The 21396-nt window shown below is 40.8% G+C and overlaps 2 protein-coding genes and 1 long non-coding RNA gene across 28 annotated transcripts in view; 1 reads left to right on the top strand and 2 right to left on the bottom strand.

Annotated features, from left to right (window-relative positions):
- Window positions 1-10088, top strand: part of LOC130533925 (actin-binding LIM protein 1-like) — a 42341-nt gene extending 32253 nt beyond the window's left edge. For 5 of the 26 annotated variants that reach the window (XR_008952731.1, XR_008952719.1, XR_008952727.1 and 2 more), the window contains 16 exons: window positions 37-101; window positions 383-427; window positions 1017-1094; window positions 1267-1485; window positions 1571-1615; window positions 1712-1841; window positions 2151-2271; window positions 4124-4230; window positions 4457-4504; window positions 5210-5350; window positions 6001-6095; window positions 6193-6316; window positions 6451-6509; window positions 7239-7299; window positions 7553-9078; window positions 9174-10088. Coding sequence is in view for 1 of the 26 variants with exons in the window: in XM_057047682.1 (XP_056903662.1) it covers window positions 37-101; window positions 1017-1094; window positions 1267-1425; window positions 1571-1615; window positions 1712-1841; window positions 2151-2270; window positions 4126-4230; window positions 4457-4504; window positions 5210-5350; window positions 6001-6095; window positions 6193-6316; window positions 6451-6509; window positions 7239-7299; window positions 7553-7560; window positions 8046-8120; window positions 8998-9078; window positions 9174-9287 (1508 nt within the window). In the remaining 25 variants the exon portion in view is untranslated. Of the gene's footprint in view, window positions 1-36; window positions 102-382; window positions 428-1016; window positions 1095-1266; window positions 1486-1570; window positions 1616-1711; window positions 1842-2150; window positions 2272-4123; window positions 4231-4456; window positions 4505-5209; window positions 5351-6000; window positions 6096-6192; window positions 6317-6450; window positions 6510-7238; window positions 7300-7552; window positions 9079-9173 lie in introns of those variants that run through there. The other 21 variants (XR_008952720.1, XR_008952735.1, XR_008952714.1 and 18 more) reach the window with 19 other exon arrangements.
- A 1662-nt stretch (window positions 10089-11750) lies between these two features.
- On the bottom strand, window positions 11751-19455 carry LOC130533988 (uncharacterized). The gene is made up of 2 exons (XR_008952761.1): window positions 19066-19455; window positions 11751-11803 (listed from the first exon to the last, which is right to left on the bottom strand). It is a non-coding gene; the product is annotated as an uncharacterized LOC130533988 (long non-coding RNA).
- On the bottom strand, window positions 12273-18149 carry LOC130533951 (uncharacterized). The gene is made up of 6 exons (XM_057047788.1): window positions 18038-18149; window positions 16493-16561; window positions 14278-14481; window positions 13116-14189; window positions 12855-13023; window positions 12273-12717 (listed from the first exon to the last, which is right to left on the bottom strand). Exons 3-6 carry the CDS (start codon window positions 14477-14479, stop codon window positions 12588-12590), a joined length of 1575 nt encoding a protein of 524 aa, XP_056903768.1. The 5' UTR covers window positions 14480-14481; window positions 16493-16561; window positions 18038-18149; the 3' UTR covers window positions 12273-12587.
- Window positions 19456-21396: the final 1941 nt, after the last annotated feature.

Here is a 21396-nt window from a genome sequence, read left to right as displayed (position 1 = left end):
TCAGTGCAAAAGTTGTAGCTAATCTTCCCATGGCAGGATCAACAGTCTGGCACCCTGGCTGCAAAAACACCGCGAGAACAGAGGAGAGATACAGGGAGCGGGTAGGAATTGACACTCTGTCCCCATTCAGTTCATGTTGCGCATGATTTTGCACTATTTGCTGAACAGCTAAAAGAGTTTTATTTTAAGTTATTCACTTTCTAAAGCAGTACTGGTGTGTGTGTGTGTGTTCCTTTGCATGTGTCTGCATGTGCGTGTATATAAACTTATTCGTCTGCATATTTATATGTTTGCCCTGATGAATGAGTAAACAATGAGTTGTGCAGGAGAGACACAACCCCTGTGTGATGTCCTGTGAAACCCCGTCTCCCTTCCTTCACAGCCATTGCCTCCGTCCCTCTTATTCCTTCAAAAAACACAAAGGCAGGTACTGTATTCCCTTATAGCTATGAGATGGCGTCATCCTTAGGTTCACCACATACTGTACATAGGGCCCAATATGCCGTATGCTGCCCTCTGTTGGAGATAGCCTGCAGCGCTTTCCTTCTGTGTCCCATGGATCCATTCAGTGTTGTCCTTCGATCCATTTCTCGCAAACCATATAAGTCAAAGATGTGCACACATGAAGGGACATACATACAGTATGTCATACAGTAATTGGTGTTTTGTAGGTCCCCATTGACCCATTAGGCAAAAAGCTCATTTTTTATATGTCATTCAGACCTGCTGCTGTCACTGTTCATTCCCCATAAATAGGCATGTGCTCATCAAGAACATAACATCTTTGCTGTGACCTAAACAGGAGGTGTTATTACTTCAATGATACTGAAATACTAATGAAATGTAAATGCTTCTGGTGTTTTTTTCAATTTTTTTCCCAATTCCCCCCTTTTAATGTGTAAAAGCACAGCACAATGTTGGAGTGTTTTTGGTAAATATGCTGACGTGTGATGATGGCAGGGCTCTTTGGAGAGTGGCTGCAGCTTTCTAACAGATGCTTTTGTGTTTTCTAACAGCCTACGAGGTCGTCGTCTGAGAGTATTTGTTCCAGACCTGGTTCAAGCGTACCTGGCTCACCAGGTCACACCATCTATGTAAGAAATGAGCCGTATTTTCCCATGCAGCTTGTCCAGCTGGTTGCTTTAGTCAGAATTTCCCTTTTCATTACCTGTTCCATTTAGAAATAGAACTTTGTTTAGGTAGTAACTTCCATTTACCCTGGTGCTTGTCTGTATATGTATGTTTTGTCTTTATTTATCTCCATAGGCAAAAGTAGACAATGAGATCCTTGATTACAGAGACCTAGCTGCAATTCCAAAAGTCAAAGCCATTTATGACATTGAGCGGCCTGATCTTATTACCTATGAGCCCCTATACACCACCTCCTTGGATGACAAAGAAGAAAGACAAGAGAGTGTGGGAGAGGTAAATGCACAGATCGCATGCATCCTTCTGCATGCACACCAAATCTGTGTATGTATAGTTGTGGGTTGAGTTTTTCCTCTAACCTAACAAAAGAAAGCAGGTGTATTTTGTGCGATTTAGCACTGACCCACAGTGTTTCCCACAGCGCCACTCTGTCAGGAGAGAACGTTCCCCATTGCCTGACGACAAGGTAAAATACTGTATGGCACCACCTCCAACCCATAGTAGTTTTGTTATTTTATCCAAGGTGTTTCTGTAATGATCTGTGTGTGGGGGCATGTGCTAGGGTTCTTATGACAGAAGGGAACATATTCTCCAAAGATCCACCAGTCAGGGCTCCATAGGCTCACCAGTTTATCATCGCCATGGTTACACCCCCAACCTGTCACGGTCGCCGCAGCATTTTCACAGACCTGGTGAGTATTCAAGAAACAGTGTGCAGACCGAGATCTTTGCTGGTATTTTTGCACTCTTCCATTTTGCATTCTCACTTCCTGTTGAGCCGTTTCACACTTGACAAGAGGAACGTTGGCTTTGGGTTGTGATGTTCTTAATGGTTCCTGATTAGAGTCTTTCTTTTACAGCCCTAAGTCAACTTTCTCACTTTATTGGGTAAAAGCTTCCATCATTTCCTTCCATGCTTGGTTGCACTTTATCTCTCACATCTTTTAATTCCTCTTTTTGGATGTATACCCTCCCCTGTCTCAAACCCTTCCTGCCTGCAGAGGCTCTGACAGGCATGCAGAAACTCTGTTCCTCCCTCTGCAGTAACAGTGTGGGCTCCAGAAATAATGACTCCCGCCCCACCTCCCCTTTCAGACACCACTTTCTTCCTCATAGCCAAGGTAAGAGCCCAATCCAGCCCTCTTCCTGTCCCACCGAGGCAGCACATCACCCCCATCCTCACTTGGAACTCCACTTCCAGTCACTTATCCTTTATGTCATCCTGGATCCAGGACCACTCCTCATCAGATTTGTCATCATTGATTTAAACCCAGTTACCCAAGACTCAGCTTCTTCCCTGCCTAATACAATAGAATTATTTGATCTAATAGATTCTCTGAATAAGGAAATCTCTGTTTTTTTGCAGCGCACATACACTTAATGTATTAATATGCCACATTCAATTTTCAAGATGGCATTTTCCAACTGTTGGATATATGGCTTAAGCTGTTGCTGTATTCATTGTCTTAACAAGTAGGAAATGTACTTAAAATGAACTAAAGAACTCTTTAAAACTATGACTACTACTTCTGCTAATTCAGTAAAAGCAAGATAGTCTCATAAATACATATGTAGGAAAGCTCTAGCCTCTTTTATATATATATATATATATATATATATATATATACCTGGTTATGCCGTTCCATGTATGCCTTGCGTGCTAGCATCTTGCACCCTGCTGTGATGTGCTGTTCCTAGGACTGCGCTCTTCTGGACAGAGATCTCTGATGTGGTTCCTGATATCTGAGCCATCTACTCAGGTTGGGTGTTACTGCCCCTAGTGTCCCAATCACTACTGGGACCACTGTTGCCTTCATGCCCCACATTCTCCCTATCTCCTCCTTCAGCCCTTGGTACTTCTCCAGCTTCTCGTGTTCCTTCTTTCTGATGTTGCTGTCACTCGGGATTGCTACATCTATCACCACCACTGTCTTCCGGTGTTTATCCACCACCACTATGTCAGGCTGGTTGGCCACCACCATCTTGTCAGTCTGGATCTGGAAGTCCCACAGGATCTTGGCCTGCTCATTCTCCACCACTTTCGGGGGTGTCTCCCACCTGGACCCTGGGATCTCCAGTCCATACTCAGTGGAGATGTTCCTGTACACTATGCCAGCCACCTGGTTATGCCACTCCATGTATGCCTTGCCTGCTAGCATCTTGCACCCTGCTGTGATGTGCTGGACTGTCTCAGGGGCATCTCCACACAGTCTGCATCTATCTATCTATCTATCTATCTATCTATCTATCTATCTATCTATCTATCTATCTATCTATCTATCTATATATATATATATATATATATATATATATATATATATATATATATATATATATATATATATATAATATATATATAATATATATATAAGAGGCTAGAGTTTTCCTATATATTCCTAGATAGATAGATAGATAGATGGATGGATGGATGGATGGATGGATGGATGGATGGATGGATGGATGGATGGATGGATGGATGGATGGATAGATAGATAGATAGATAGATAGATAGATAGATAGATAGATAGATAGATAGATAGATAGATCGATAGATAGATAGATAGATAGATAGATAGATAGATAGATAAAAAACCTTTTTGGTGATATAAATGCACACATACCTCACAAAGTGAATAGTAAATGAAATTGAAATGTAATGGAGTACAATTTTAGCCTCCTAAAGACCACAAAATTAAATCTAGTCAGATTTAATTACATTCCAGCAGAGATTATATTACAATAACAAAGTGATGTGATTTGTAGCACACTGATAACACATTTATCTGGCTTTATCAACAGTATCAGCTTGATGTACTCTTGTAGCCATTGACCGCATCTCTGCAGCAGACTCTCCCTCCATTCTCCTGAATTCCAGTCTGCCGCTTCAGTATAGCTGTAGCGTGTTGCACAGTGACCACCGTGGTTCTCCTTCAGTGCTCCGTGCTCATTTTCTCTTCTCGGTTATTCTCGCTGGAGGCACAGACCCCCCGAGTGGCCGGAGCTCCCCTCTGCCGCTCAGGCCCGACAGCCGGCCAGGCACCCCACCTCTGTCTCAGACCCCTAAACATTTTCACCTTCCAGGTAGGAGCTGGAAAATACCTATTCTATTCTATTCTATTCTATTCTATTCTATTCTATTCTATTCTAAGATGTACTTTCAATCAAATTTCAAATCAGTCTGGATTCTTTTGCACTGCCCAGAAACAGTTTTATCACATACATACTCTGTGTCATTCGTTTTTTGGGGGTGTCAACAGAAGCTTTATTTTTTTAACTATCTGACTTATCTGTCTTTGAATATTTTCAGATCAGGGCAGCAACATCTATAGAAAGCCACCCATCTACAAGCAACATGGTATCTTTCATCTCATCTAACCTAGTTCACTGAGTTGTCGATGAAAATGCTTTAAACTGCGTGTTTGTGTAACCGCACCCACCTTCCAGTGTTGGTGTTCGAGCACTGTTTGAAGTCTGTCTCCAACCGTCTCCTGTATGTCCTGTAGTTTCGTCCTACAATGCACTTGTGCATCTCACCAAGTTACAGCGGAAACATTTGTCACATTTTCCTTAAAGTAAGAGCATGAAACAATTACTGAGGATGATGAAACACATTTAGCTGAAATATTTGCATTTGAGGCCTGAATGAGGGGGATTGTACACAGTTATAATTTTCTTTTCTAAACAGTCTGTAAAACAACATCAACAGTCTCACTATGGTCTTTAAATATTTATCGCCACTAAAAGACCAAATTAGGCTGTAGCCACATAAAACCTTACATATTATAATACATGTTTAGTTTTTATTTCAAGTAATTTTCTTGTTTTGAGCATGAATACAAACAATAATTTACATTTCAAGTGCACGGATTTTTACCCAGGGCTGTAACTTAGCCCTCCAAAGAGGCCTAAAGAGGGTTTTTTTTTCATTTTACAAGATCATGGTTTATACTGTAGACATTTTTGAACATGATTCTTGAAAATCATACACTTCTGAGTTCTTTGCCTATTAAGGCAGCGGCCAAGGTAATGATAGATCAGTTCCCATGGTTACAAACCCTAGATATGGCTGCCATAGCACGCCAAAGCAAGTCTGCTGATGACATCATCAGATCTGCCACCTTCCCAGCCGCCCATGCTCCCTCACCAGATGACAGCTCGCAGAGTGAGGGCATCTGTTGGCCCTACGCTCTCTTGGTGTTAGGTACAGTTGACTCCCGATGAGCATGTTCGCTCTGCTGTCTTCTAGCAGTGCATCAAGCACTTTGCCACAGCCTAACTGCTCCAATCTCTTTACAGCAAAAGCTCTACTGCATCCCCGCTTCGCTCTGAGCTCCCGCTATCTTTAGGGTGTCAGCAGTATTTTCCTTTAATTTTGGCTTGCACAGAGCAAACATGCTCTCTCATTTTAGTTTCTGCCTTTTTATTTTGCATTTGAGGTGCCTCTTTTTTTAACTGCCACATAATATTCACACTAGCTTCATGCATTAGTGCCACAAATGATTTGGACAGAGATCACTGAGACTGACTTCAAACTCAGTTTTGTCTTTTCTGTCTCACATTGTGCCACTTGTTTATCAAAAACTCTAAAATGAAGACCCGAGTGATGAAGTGGAAACATCCTCCACAAACCCCTCCTGTTTGTCTCGTCAGCTCTGTCTCACATTTGTGCTTATCTCTGTGTTTCCCACTGCAATGAAGCAAAATAAGCAGCTGTCATTCTGTCTGTCAAAACCCAAACTGTCCATTTCATTCAGATTTTCTCTATCAAAACCAATGTAGCACGGGTTCTTCTATCTGTGGGTGTATATACTGTATATTAGTTATGTGTGACATTCTGACTCTCATTTGCAGCACCTCCCGGGTCAGAAGGGGGACAACGATCCAGAGAAGAAGAAGAGGAAGAAACCTTGAAAAAGAAGCAGCTGCAGGAGGAGCAACTCAGAAAGGTTTGTGCTTCCTGTATTTGTAAAATTCATAAATGGTGCTTAAGAATATGTTTGCACTACAGCTTGATGTGAATACATACACATGTCTTATGTATAGATCCAATCTGGTCTGGGGAAGCTTATTCTGAAGGAAGAGAGGGAAAAAGAGCAAATCAGGGAGCGGCATGCTCGCAGCCTCTCTGCTCAACGCTACGACTCCAAACAAAGCAGCTGTGATGCAGGTCAGAGCTGCTTCGTATGCTGCACTCTCTGTTTTAATGACATGTAAAGAAAATTCAGTTAATGCAGCTGTGCCTCATTTGGCTAGAAAAAGTAACTTTTTGATAGCCAAAAGTAAAAATTGTTTGTGTTTCAGATCTGACTTCAACAAAAACCAACTCTTTGCCAGGTTATAGAAGCAATGGGTTGCACCGGGTAAGACCTCAGTCATATCCACACTGATGCAGATCATCTAGGGAATTTAAACAAGAAGCAGATAATCAAACATTAACAACAACCATATAAACCCTGACAATGTATGGACTGGTCGTACTGCCCCATCATTTGGTCAACCATATGTGTCTTGGTGCTTGTTAAACTGTCACTTGTACAAGATACATATACTGAAGCATTTTTAAAACAAAGCTCACAGAAATACCAGCATCTGTAGGTGAAACAAAGGTGATGGTATTGAACAGAAATTTGAATCACACAATCTCTATTCCCATTTAATGTTTGGAAAAATTCCCTCATTATTGTCAGGTGGGGAAGTTTCTTATAATAAAATCATCTCATAATCGTTTCTCTCTATTGTGTTCAGGTACCGTGTGGCATCTTCTATAAACATGGCTGTCAGCTAAATTGAAAAAGCAGAGTTTGATAGATAGATTCAATATTCTTTTTGGACCAAAGTATGTGCTATATAGCAGCAATTTTTGTATGATGGAGTAAATGTTGAATATTTACCCCCAAAATGAAGCTCAAGTATTACAAAACTTAATACAGGACTAGAATAAATCAAGTACTTAACCTGTTGAAAAAAAACCTAAAACATGCCCGAATTGGAACAAGTTTTCAGAGGCGAAGAGGAAAAAATTCTAGTCGACGGGGCATTCAAGCTTAATTAATGCTACTTTCTTGATAAAATATTATGTGTCTCCACAGCCCCAGTCTACAGATTTTACCCAGTACAGCAGCTATGGAGACATGTGTGGAGGGGGCAGAGGTGAGAGCTTTTAAAAATGTGACCACCCAGCAAATCTTTTCTCAAATTCATGAATGCCATTTACCAACACCCCCAATTTAATAACCAAATAGAATCTGAACTGAATTCAGCATATGCTCATTTGAGAATATTTGCATAATGATTCACACAGTGTGTCTTTAGGGACAGAGGTGTTGTAGAGTGTAGTCTGGCAGGGGATTTGACAGCAAAGCCATTAACAGTGTCTCATTTTCTGTCCCATGTTGTACTGCAGAGTTTCAGGTATGTCCCTCATCTGCTTTTTCACACAGCATGCTTCCTCACTTGTGCCACACATTTGCTCGCTCATGAGTTTCATCAGACAACCCGCCCTGAATGCACATTCTCCACACCTGCTACTCTCCACGCTTGCACTCATGTTAACATGAACTTCAGAGCACACACAGCGGCATTCCTTACTGCCTGAGTGTGTGCTGCCCTGTGGCTGATTCAGCGCGCTGCAAATGCAGCATACTGTACAGTCATTACATCCTGTCTTGTTCTGTCTGTGCTTTTCTGCTAAATGTGTCATTTAAATATGTTAGCCATCAAAAGCAAGAAAGATAACAGAGAGGTGTAAATGACTGCCCATATTGAACAGCATACCGGCTCAATGATCCATCCAGTGAAAAAAACATTTGCCTACTGGCATTAGTGGACATATTCATTTCCATTACCCCTGCAGTCCCCTTCCACAATATTACATTTGTGTATGTTCTATTCTTTAGCACATTAAGGATGGCCGTGCAGCAGTTGCAAGGATGGACAGGGGAGTATCTATGCCTAATATGTTGGAATCAAAAGCAAGTATCTTCTTCTTTTTGTACAGCATCACAATCCAAGAAAGGTGTTTTGAAATTTATACAGTGTTCATTTATTTAATTATTTATAAGTGCATTTTACGATTGAAAAGAAGAACACATTTGGCAAGCTTTCAAACTTTGTCACTGACTCAAAGGAAATCCCACAACAACTTGAAATAATCCACTTAGTGTGGAGAAATTGGTGGAAAGAATAGGGAGCTTTTGTAAAGTGAAAGACTCATATCAGCTAGTTTCCTGATTAAGCATGCTGCTTTAGGAGCTGCTGAGTCACTCTGGCGCTTTTAGCATGCTGGCTCCTCCATGCTCATCTGCACATAGCTTTGACTTAAGTGGCTGGATACTGTATGTGGCATACAGTGGAGAATCCAATGCCCAAAGTGTCATCCAAACAACTCATATCAATATATACTCCATAGTATACGTGTAATTAAAATTACTGTGTTGATATGAGTTGGTCAGAGATAATGGAAAACATCTACCTACTAATGAGCATTTCAGCAAGATTGACAATTATTGTTTCCCAGTTTCCTCCTCTGCAGTTAGGAGAACTTCTTTAGATGAATTAGAAACACCTCAATTTTCTAGAAGTGGATTTTCTTGGCCAACATTGCTGATGATCTTATTTAAGTTTTAACCTTTTCCATGTTTTTACTCTGCTCTAATCAGTTGCACGTTTCTACACACAAAATATAACAATGTGTGCACACCACGGCACTGTGCATTTCTTTGACAAACCCTTGAAATGTTTCTTACCTTCCCTCAGCCCCAATATGATGTATCAGTTTTTTCAACAATTGAAACTTGATTTTGAGATTTTTGGATTGACTCATTCATTGATGAGTGCCTCCCTCTAAAGGTGTACCCCTATGAAATGCTCATGATCACCAGTAGAGGAAGAGCTAAACTACCCAGAGATGTGGACAGAACCAGATTGGAGGTATCAGATTTCCATCCACCACAAATGTTTTTGTAGCCTCGATGCTAACGCCCTCGCATTTCTTTGTTTTTCTTAATCATTGTTTTCAATTCTAGCGTCACTTAGCACCTGAATTGTTCTTTGACATCTTTGGAATGGAGATCCAGGAGTTTGACAGGCTTCCCATGTGGAAACGCAACGACATGAAAAAGAAAGCCAAGCTCTTCTAGTGCCCCAAGCAGCATGCACATAATGTACATTTATCCAGATAGTGCAGGACAGCTGTCATTTAGATGTAGGTTATGGTTGTTTTTTCACTTGTTTTTTTCCCCCTGTTCTGACACTTTGACCTGGGTGATTTATCCATATAGATTTTGCACAGAAAACTATGACTGGGAGCCTCTTCCATGTTCCAAAATGACAAAGAGTGAATGATAAATAAGGTCATGTTATTCAATTTGACTGGATCTCTTTTATTTCTTGCTTTGCTTTATGTGGAACTGCTTTTCCTCTCCCCTTGCTTGTTCCTTCCTACCATGTGTTGCTCTTGATTCCTGTGGAGCTCCGTAATTACCATGGAACCTCACGACACCTCATTATGAAATGTCCACACTTGTAGCTTCAATTTAAGATAGCTTTCCTCTGCTTGGGTTGAAATGATTTTGTTCCAAAGTTTGCAAGAATCGGCTCAGTGAGTCTTTGATGTTAAAAATATAATGCCAATGGGAAAACAGTCAGCTGACCCAATAACAGTTCTGGATCTACATAGAGAAGAAACTTCCAAAGTCTTTCATGGTCTGCTCCCCTGCCTATCATACCCTAAAAACATTTGACCCTCTCATGCTCTCATTAACTGTCTCTAATCGGTTGGAAATCTTAATATAGTTTGATGCCATTTCTCATCTACTCAGCAAATATGTGAAACCCCCAATGTAGGAACTGTATTTGAAATTACTGTTTTATAAATGAAAAGCCACACTGCCATTTGTTGTATCAAAACTTAAATCAATAAAGCTTTAAACCACCATGAACCATATGACCCCTAGCTTTCCCAGTGGCACCATGTTTTTGTTACATTTACCAATTAACACTCTGGGTCAGACTCAGTCTTAGTCTGCTGTGCTCTTGTGGGAACCATATTAAGTCTATTGTTATCTGCCTTTGAGTGAGGGCAAATTTTCCACTTGTATATGAAAGAAATATGGCTCAGAGTTGGAACACAAAACACTTGCCAACATATTTGTAGATATTTTGCCCATTTTAACTAGGGAAATGACTGGTGGAAGCTCATTCTGTAGGGAACTGGGTTAAAGTCCTAGGACAGACAAAACAAGGAAAATGTGGTAGTTCGGGGAGGTGCCCAGACACCTCCAGAGCACTGCTGATGTACCCTTGAGCAAGGTACTGACCCCCCAAATGTGCACATAGTACATAGGTTATGGGCTGCCAACTTATTCAGTATCCTACCTTGACCCATATGCAGTTGAGATTGGCTCTAGCGCCCTTCCCATGACCCCAAAGTAAAGAAAGGAAACCTGTCAAATAAATATGTAATAATATGATGGCAGTCTGAATGCTCACACTCAAACAAAAATGATTGTTTCCTACCTAACTGTTATTGACAATAAGAAAATCTACTTTCAGTTGTTCAGATATGACCCCCAAAGTCTAAAAAAAAAAAAGAATCACACTGAAATGATCAGTGAATTAACAGAGAAACATAGAAATATGCTTTTGAAAATGTTTGCCTTTCTAATGATGAAATGTGTTGCAGTGGTTTTTAACACTGCACAATCAAAAATATAATTTTAGTTGACCATGTTGGGGTTTAAACATCACATTCACAATTCAAACAATTCGAAATGATAACTGACAGCCCCCTTTTTTCCTTTTATTTTTCCAAACTCAGTGACTCTGAGGGAAAGCTGTTGGTTGAATGGTTCTTTCCAGGACCATAAAGCATTCAAATGCAGTGGGAATTGTGTCCAAAAGAGAGCCTTTATTAAAGATTAACCCAGAAAGGTCCTCCTGGACCGCAGGGAAAACGCTCGTCCAGTCCTCCGGGGTGCTCCAGCGCGGGGCCAATGCGGGAGATAGTTGCAGCGAGCGGTTTACGTCCTGAGGTCGGCGTGGAGACCTCGAATGAGCGAGAAGCAAAGTTAGGAATCGCTCCGTTAGAAACCTAGGCAGCAGGAGTCAGGATTACCGACGCTGGCAGACAGGCGCTGATGGAAATTGCCGGCAGGTGCGTCCGCATGCAGCGCAAGCTGTGGACAATCTTCGGCTCCTCCACGCCCCCTGCAGGAAGAAACAAGCAATGAGCGACCCGGAACCCTGGACCCCAACAAAAGGGGGATTTCTCCTGTTGCAACACTGATCAACAAACTTAATGAGCCGCAGGGAACACTTGATAAGACGACAGAAAAGGCAAGATAAATCTGTGTTGATGCAGAAAAACAGTGAAATATGTTGTGTTATGGTAATGAGTTTAATTAAAGTTAAATTAAGTTAAATCCATCATCTCCTCGTGAAATGAATCTGCTGCGTAATTTCAACACCCAAGAGGTGTTGCATTGAGCTGTACAGCATGTGTGTGTGGGATTTGGTGCAAATGATGAGAATCCCTCCAATAATTTGCCAGTCTCCTCATCTGCAGTGGGCGCTCCGGTCAGAGTCACAGGACAGCAAGAGAGTGCACTCAATGGCTTTATTCAATAACAAAGGCAGTCAAGTTTGGGTGTGGTATCTGAGATAACAAAGAATGTAGATTCAGGTTTACAGAATGCACTGTAAAAAAATCCCGTTGTTTTTACGGTAAAACGCTGGCAGCTGTGGTTACCAGAAATGTTCTGTAAAAAATACAGTACTAATGTAAATCACTTTACAGATCAACTGGTAAATCATACCAATATTCAATGTATAATTAATTATGGTAGGTGTAAATTTTAATGATTTTTTCAGTACAATGATGCTGAATTCTATGTTAAATTTACAGGGATTCAATTTAGAATCAACATTAACTACACGTGAATTGTACTGAAATGATTAATATATAAACTGGATCATTCTGTTAAAATTGCAGAAAAAGGAAATATAATGTACACATTTTAGCTGTAATATTCGTGTGTATTAATTGTATTTTGCTGTTACATTTACAATATTTTTTATTATATTGTTTAGTTTTGTATTGTATATTTTACAAAATTATTCTGGTAAACAGCTGTTATTTTTTCTGTTAAAATGACAGGACATTATGTACGTTTTTACAATTTATTCAGATTTTTATACATTGGTTGTAATGAACTCAAAATTGTTATACTTTTACCAGAAATGGGTGTATTGAACATAGTTTCAGCATTTTCAATCAAATAGCAACATATGCTTCAACTAAACTGTATTGAAACACAAAACAAATTACTTATCTTAACAAAATCTAGGCTTTAGAAAAACTACATAGAACTGATCTAAAATCTGCACAGAAAAAAAAAATACAATTCCCATTATATTGATACTGATTACTTGGTCAACAGTCACGCCTCACGCCACTCATGATCTGAAAGGTCCTGAATCAACATCAGGACTCTGGGGTTCACATGAAGCCTGGATTTTTTTGACTTCTCAACCTTTGTCCCCTTCTCAGGGTTGATGGAGAAAAAACACCTGTGGAACAGAGGAAAGATAGTTGACTACACTACAAACAAAATATGTGAAACTTATTGTTTCTGTGAATTGTTATCCCTGTAAGTTCAAATAAGTGAAAATATCAAATAAGCCTCATCAGAGCCAAAAACACGCACCTCTGCAGAAACTCCAGGGTTGATGCCAGCTCTGATGGGTAGTGAATATTGAAACAATAAAAGCTCCCAAACATCAGGCATAGGGCAGAAGCAAAGGAGGGGATGTTGTCCTTCACAATGTTTCGATCCACACTAAGCATGTATCGTTTTGCAGAATAGCAGGACGATCCTATGAAAATTACAGTAACATCATAGTAAAAGAGCAATCTATCAAAATAGAAAAGACAAAGGAAATGATACAGAAAAGGTGAGTTTACTTACCGCACACAATAATGGTAGGAGTCAAAGGCACTTGGTCCATGTGAATTTCCCCTGCGAGGCATGTGTCCTCCACATAGCAGAAGATGGCGTCTTCCTTCTCATTGAAGTAAGCTAACAGCAGCAACACCATGTCCATGAGGTCTTGAGAGCAACCACTTTGGTCTCCTCTCATCATTTGATACTTGGTTACAGCCTGTAGGAACTTGCCACTCTTGTTTACACAAACTGTTTTCAAGTAGTGCAGGAGTCGGTTTCCCTTTACGTCAAGATTCCGTAAGAAAACTGCTTTTAGCTGAACTCCGGTAAGCTCCTCAAAATGGACTGCCATACCAAGCTCATCAAACAAATATGGCCACTCTCCAAGGAGGTGCTTGATATTTTCCCCCCGATTGACTTGTTTCCGTTGAGTGTAGAAAGTCTGTTTCATTAGAAGTTTCACCTCCTCTGGATTTGCATCAGTTTGCAGGAACATCATCTTCAGTTTTTTCTTTTGTTGAAGATGGCTCTCTGTGGTCTCTCCAAGGGGCAGAAATTTTAAATCCCATTTAATACAGCCATTGGTGTCTTGGATTGCTGCCCTTTTTTCTGGAGAGACTTCATCTGTGTCAGACTCATCAGTGAAATGCTTCCGTTTTCTTATTTTTGGAGCTGTAGATCGCCTTACATTTTCAACTCTATTTTGAAGCCGTTTGACGAGAGAATGGTACCCTGGCCCGATCACATCTCCCTCTATGTCTTGCAAAGACTTTGGATATTTTGCCAACATCTTCTTGGCAACTTCTGTAGTAGACCTTTTAGTTATCAAAGAGTGTTTTTTCATCATCTCCGCGACCACAATTCGGATCATCTCTCTTCTCATACGCGGGGTTGGACATTTTCCTCGCTCCAGTGATTGTGTTAGTTGTTCTGGAAGCTTATGCCATGGTATCTCAAAGCTGTCCACCCAATCTATATTAGGGCTTTGGCCATAGTTGGAAGAAGTTGAAGATGAACTTCTGGGTGAAATAGACTCTGAGAATAATGGAGGTTCTAGAGAAGCAACAGCAGATGAGCTACTTGTTTCAGGAGTCTCACCTGTGAACACACAAAGTAACAAGACTACAAAATTAACATTTCACATTCTTGCTTCATTTGTCATTCTGCACATTAAAACTCGACTTACATCTCAGCTTCCAAGCAGCAAGTAGTTTCCGGGCTTGAATTGGCCTCAAAGCTGACAATAAATCAGCTTCCTCAATAAACTTAAAATCATCAGATGTCTCAATTCCAAGGGATTGTAGGTGCTCCTCAAGAATACCTGCATTAATCTCAGAGAGGTCGGGCAAGGCCTCACTTATGGCACTCCGCAGCAATGTTTGGTCCATTTCTGGAATTCAGCAAGACATTAATTTTCAATATGTGTGAATTTTACATTTCCTGGGCTTTTAAATCCCATTTAATACAGCCATAGGTGTCTTGGATTGCTGCCCTTTTTTCTGGAGAGACTTCATCTGGAGGATGCGCTTCCTGGGCACCACCATCACCCGGGACCTTAAGTGGGAGCCAACCATCAGCTCCCTCATCAACAAGGCCCAGCAAAGGATGTTCTTCCTACGGCAGCTGAGGAAGCTCAAACTGCCTCCCAGGATGTTGGCGCAGTTTTACACGGCCATCATCGAGTCCATCCTCACCTCCTCCATCACCGTGTGGTATGCTGGTGCCACCGCCAGGGACAGACTAAGGCTGCAGCGCGTCGTGCGCGCTGCCGAGAAGGTGATCGGCTGCAGGCTTCCATCCATCCAGGACCTGTATATCTCCAGGACCCGGAGGCATGCAGGTCGAATCACGGCCGACCCTTCCCACCCTGGTCACGGACTGTTTTCCCCCCTCCCCTCAGGCAGGAGACTACGGTCCATTCGGACCAAAACCTCCCGCTACATGAACAGCTTCTTCCCCTCTGCCATCAGGCTGCTGAACACCAAGTGACTTATCACTTAAGCACCACGTACAGCAGCCAGTCGGACTCACGAACAATACATCACATTACTCCTGCATTGACCTGCACTATTTCTTACTATTTATGTATATACTGTATATATGTCTTATCTTATTTTATTTTATTTATCTTATTCTAGTGTTGTCTTCTTTATGTTGAATGTCGCAGCGTCACACCAAGACAAATTCCTAGCTTGTGTAATACTGTGTATTACATGAATGGCAATAAATCTGATTCTGATTCTAGTGAAGGATCGCTGTTAACTGTCACCACTCAATTTCTTCAACTCAGGAGTCCAGATCATTTATATAATGTTGTGTTTCAGTGGAATAACTTGGTGCCCATCAACAATGTATGAAGATAAGGGATAAAAATCTACAAGGTCACAGATTTCCAGACATTCCAACCTTGTAGTCCTTTTTGCCACTGAGTACAGGTGATATTCAGGATGATAGTTAGCTTTCTGTGTATCCATTACAAAATACACAGCTGTATCATTTCTAATCACAATCATGAGAAGTTCTCCAAATTCCATGTTCTCATCATTTTTTGAAACAAGAAAATTTCCTGTTTTGTATGATGTGCCTTTATAGCATATAGCTGTGGAAATACTACAGTTGTGTTCTGAGAAGCCATACTCTCTCACGACATGTCTAATTGCATCACTGTATAAGCTGGGGTAAAATGGACAACTATCTCTGACCTGCAATTGCTGACTGCAGCCTCGCCCAGCTGAAAGATATGCCTGAAACATCTGATGTCTCTCAGATAAAGTTAGGCAGATGTTTTTAAAGTTCTTTAGATGTCTGGCACATCTCTTAAAGTAGCTGTGTTTACTTTCGAAACGCAGGGTCCATCAAGGTCTGATCAAGGGCCCAAATTTCAGAATTAGTGATGGATAGTGACGCATGAAATGGTGTTTTGGTTTAAGAGGAGACTCAGCAAACAAACTTTTTCTTGATTCCAAATATTCTTGAATGATAATGTCAAGGTAGGCCACCTGCGACAGTGAAATATTTTGCGCACAAATCAAATCAACAATATCTTTAAGCTGCATCGTTAACTGCCACACATCATCTTCAGGATCCTGCACTTTGTCACCAATTAACACAGGCAACAACCTTAAGAAATTCCAGTTCTGGATGGCTTGACCTGGAATCCTGAACCCCTCACAGTTGACAGCACATGGTTTTGTGAGAGCATCAGACCGCTTGTACTTAAACTGCTTGATTCTTCGGTTTAACATTGAATATGTAAACCATCTTTTTTTCTTAATGAAATATTTCAGATATAGCGCAACATCATATGATAAGACACCCTCAAATATGTCATGGCCTAAACAAGGTGGGAGACCAGGCTGGCAAACATGAAAAGACTTAAGAGCATTGAAAACGGAGTTTACCTTTATGCCCTTCTTGATCTCTCCTTCCTCAGCTTGGAGAACTGCAGAATCATAACTTGCAGGGGTTCGCTGTGGACCACATAGATTTGGGTCATTCAGAAACTCTTGTCTTGTGATTTCACAGTACTGTATCTACAAAAGTACTCAGAATGGCTAAAGTTTTCAATAACCAATGCTATGCGAACCCAAATGATCTCCAGCAATACAATAGAGACCTGCTTTGACCAGTTCATCACCAACACATATGCCATGTTCCTCAAGGTTTTTTAAATCCACCAACATCTCAGAGAATACTTTAGCACACCCAAACTGTTTTAGGTCACTTTCTCCACACAACATTACAAGAGACATGTGATCCGTATTGGACCGCATATGTGCAGGTAAATCTGCCACCGAAAGATAGACCGCAACAACTTTGTGTTTTTTCTTTGCCGAGCCAAGTGGATTAACAATCTCAAAGGCATCTGGTATAGAATTAGCTTCAAGCATCCTGGATTTTCAATGAAAAACTGGTTGGACTTCATGACCATCATTTATGTCACATAAATGATCTGTGTTTGTTTCATGAGTCTGCTGTAGTCATGAATCTTTCCATAAATCTGATTCTAATAAACTTCTTATAGTTTGTGTTACAGGTATGTAATAAGCAAACCTTTCCAACATATTTTCATCATTCCCCAGTTTCACTTTTTTGGGCTCTATGTATGTAAACATTTTTTTAAAAGTCTGAGCCCGTGCATATGTTGTTCTCGGTGGTCCCTGATGACAGACAGAAAACAGATATAAATCTTTCATGCAGTCAGAGATTTTAGCAATAGCCTCATCTGTGAGACACATGTCATTTTTTAAAAGTGATTGTAGTTTCTGCAAAGTATAATCCCGTCCCAACTCATGCATTTTACATCTCTTCAACAACTGTCTGTATCGTAGAAGCAGGAAGAAGGAGCTGCCCCTGTAATTTAAGGTAAAATAAACATAAATTCCTGATAAACGTCTGACTTAATTCCTGGGACAAGTCACCATTATCACCATTTAGTGCATCATTTGAGCTCCGAGGAACCTCTTCACAATCACTAATACCAGGTAACTGAGAAGGACTCTCCCTGTGTGCATCACTTATATTAGATCTGTAAGAACAGCCCCTGCAGAAACGGGGTGACGGGACGTTATGAGCACGATAGTAGTGACCTTTGAACGCGGCATAAGTACAAAATGTCCGCTTGCAGTCGGCGCCAACACATTTGAAAAATGGGCGCGGTTCATTCCTGTGGATTTTACAGTGCAGCACATAACCCCTCAAACTCTGTAATGTTTTACTGCAAAATTGACATGTTAACATTTTCTTTAGAAATCGCTTAAAACAAGTTTTAAACAAGCGAAATTTTCAATAACGTACTTGCAACGAATTACTTACTAGCTAATGCTAACACGAAGCTAACGCGCTAGCTCCAAACAGCGACCAACAAGGTAGCCAAAACTGACCAACTAAAAACTGGGGGAATAGTTATAGCGTACCATAGAGAAAATTAGAATTAGAAAGCTTACCTGATCTGTAAATCTTGCCTGCTCTGGTCAACTTGACTGCTGCTGGTGCTCATCCGTACCGGGCTTCAGATGGCGGTCAACGGGGAATCGCGTGCACGCAGTTGATTGGTCGTCCGTGATCCAATTAAAGAACAGAAATAAAGTGCTGGGCAGCGCGTGGACTGGAAATGATCTGGTCACCTTTGAAATTTTTCTGAGGCTGAATAGTTAACTATTGTAAATCTGCACACTGGTCTCAATGCAGTCAGACATTTATAATGATATTATAACCAATTAAATACTAAATTAACTAGGATATTGTGAGCTAACATACAGAGGTGGATGCCAGACCTTCAGTGCTTGGACAATGGTGACAATGGTTATTAATGATATTGAAATGGCCCTGTGGACCATTGGGATCATCAGAGAATGTGATATGATCACACTAGCTTCGCTATTTTTGGTAGACATTCTGGCCACATAAAGATGCCAAATAAGTTTAGCAATATTTTTATACTGTCTTTTGTCTTACTTTTTAAAGGTTTTAAAATACATTGCATATTGCATAATTTCTGCCTCAGCAATGATGCCATTTAAAGGCTTTGCACCATTTTTATTAATGGAAATTTCTATGGTTTAAAATATGTATTTTCTTTTAACAAAGACTTTATTTTTACACTGAAATGAAGTTATTTCAACTGTATCACAATGTTTTTTATGCTACGCTATACATATGTAAAAACATCATGAATATATGATTATTTCAACTAATTTTAAATGTTTTTTATGCTACGTCATACATATGTATAAACATCAATAATATATGATTATTTCAACAAATTTTAAATGTTAAATTAAAAGTTTCAAATAGTTTGGAGCTTTACTAAATAATAAGATAAAATATACACTTTTTGATTGTTTTTCTATTTACTGATCATTTCTGTCATGATTTTACAGAAAATCGTTGTTTATTTCACGGACATTTTTTACATTAAATTATACATTTAATGCAAACAAATCACCATCTGAACTCAAAGGAAATTACTTACATGCCGCATGGGCATCAACGCATCGCTGGCTGCCTTCTTCAGAAGTTCACAATACAACAGACCAAGAAGAAGAAACAATGGCCGCCAAACCTATTTATAGGGCCCGAGGACCTCCCCAGCTGCCCAGGCACTGTCCAAATAAAATAAAGATAAAAAATAAGACAGAACGGGAAAAACAAGGAGGAATTCTGTACAATGTGTGTGCAAACATTTCTATAGGACACATTCCAAAAACAGCAAGCCAACAGACAACTGGCTGCCCGCCAATGGGAAATCTCTGTAAGTTTACACCATCTAGGGCTTATATTTTTTCCATCTTTTTTGTATTACAAAAGAAAAGTTCATACAATGATAAGTAATGCTTGTGCCTGCATAAAAAACAGAACATCATCCACAAATATGAGCAGATCCAGGCAGTCCTGAATGAGTCGCTGTTGACAGAATGATAGAAAAGATCTGTTCATTAATACAAGAGCTAGAGTAGGACCTGATCTGACTCAATGTTTCAAGAAGCAAGGTTCACACAGAGATGAATAGCATGGTGATTGAACTCTGCATTCCAGTAGAATAAGTATTGGCCTTTAATGGCTTTTATTTTTATGCATTTTGAGTGCATCTAATCTTAATTTTGGTGTGTTTCTTCACTGTGTCATTGAATTTCTTACCTAAAGGCAGATTATTGCTATCCTTTAATAATAACTGTTAAAACTGCATCATGGTGAAATTGTACATCAGCAGCTGCTGGTTCTGCCTCCTGCAGGGTGGTGGATCTGCCAAAAAGGAAAGACCCAAACTGTATGATCCTGGTTGAAGCTAAATCTGACCAGATCCTCAGGATCAACAACATGCTGCTGCTAATTAGCTCACATTTCCCGACTATCAAGAAGCTCCTTCAGTGCTGTCATCATTTTGTATTCTGGAGGATTTAGATGCTTTATAATGCAGATTTCTCTGTATGACGTGTGTAAATACCGTATTTTCACGACTATAAGGCGCACCTAAAACACTGAGATTTTCTCAAAAATCGACGGTGCGCCTTATAATATGGCGTGCCTTGTGTGTGGACTGAGTTCCAAAATCTGCTGTGCGCCTTTGGTGGATGCACTACAGTAAACGCTCCGCCAATCGATTAGCGGCACACCTACGCATAAGGATCCCCTAAAATGGCGCCGGTCAAGCGAGACACGTATGAATGAGGCTTACTTTAAACTGCAGGCCATCGAATATGCGGCTGAAAATGGCAATCGAGCAATCTTAGTGTTTTCGCTTCATGAGGAGGCGGCATCTCTCCATACGCGCGAGGACAACTGTTGCGCAGCGGCTGCCCGCGGATTACCAGGAGAGGGTGGCCATCTTCCGCACCTACTGTCGCGACAAGATAACCGCGCCCAGCCACATCACCAACATGGATGAGATCCCTCTGACTTTTGACATCCCTTTGACCCACAAAGTGGAGAAAAGGGGACCAGCACGGTGGCAATACGCACAACGGGGCACGAGAAGTCATCGTTCACCGTCGTTCTTGGCTGCCACGGTAAAGGAACAGAGCGCTGGATGACAGAAGGTGAACACTCCTTCACAAAGACTATGAGGCAGCGGCGGGCAAGTTATACCACCATATGCGGGTGGATTGTAGACGCATGGGCTATGATACCGTCTTCATGTATTGTAAGAGCTTTCACAAAATCAACGCTGAACCGGAATCGGACGGTCAGTCCGATTCAGATGATTAAGAAGAGAAATTCGGGATGTTGGACAATGAAATAGTGCAGCTGTTTAATTCAGATACAGAAGATGAAAACTTTGATGGTTTTGTGGCAGAAGAATGAATATTTTGTTCAATAAATGTGTCGAAACTCACTGTTTTATTTCCATTGTCATTTTTTACTGTATGTTTCAGCATGCACCTAATAATACGGTGCACCTTATGTATGTTTTAAATACAGAAATAGCACCCATAACTGAGACTGCACATTTTAATACAGTGCGCCTTATGGTCGTGAAAATACGGCACACGTTTACAGATCCTAGTGAGGTGTGTCTGGATCTGGACACGGCTCACCCAATACCAATCATCTCCACAGATGTGACAGTGTAGGGTAGGTGGCACTACACTGACAGATGGCAACAAACATCCTGACCTTCCTGGAAGATTTGACACCACTCTCAATGTCATCAGCCTGCAGGGATAGAGCAATGATTGCCATTACTGGGAGACAGGTGCGTGGGAACACTATAGTGCACCACTGAGGACTGCTGGCTGGGCCAGAGGGATAGGTGTGGTGTGTGGAGTTCTTTGATGGAGCGTATACAGCATGGAATGCAGGGGTG

This window comes from Takifugu flavidus, chromosome 11, assembly GCF_003711565.1.
Source record: "Takifugu flavidus isolate HTHZ2018 chromosome 11, ASM371156v2, whole genome shotgun sequence".
Classification (NCBI taxonomy): Eukaryota; Metazoa; Chordata; class Actinopteri; order Tetraodontiformes; family Tetraodontidae; genus Takifugu; species Takifugu flavidus.
This window is presented reverse-complemented; position numbering and strand designations above follow the sequence as displayed.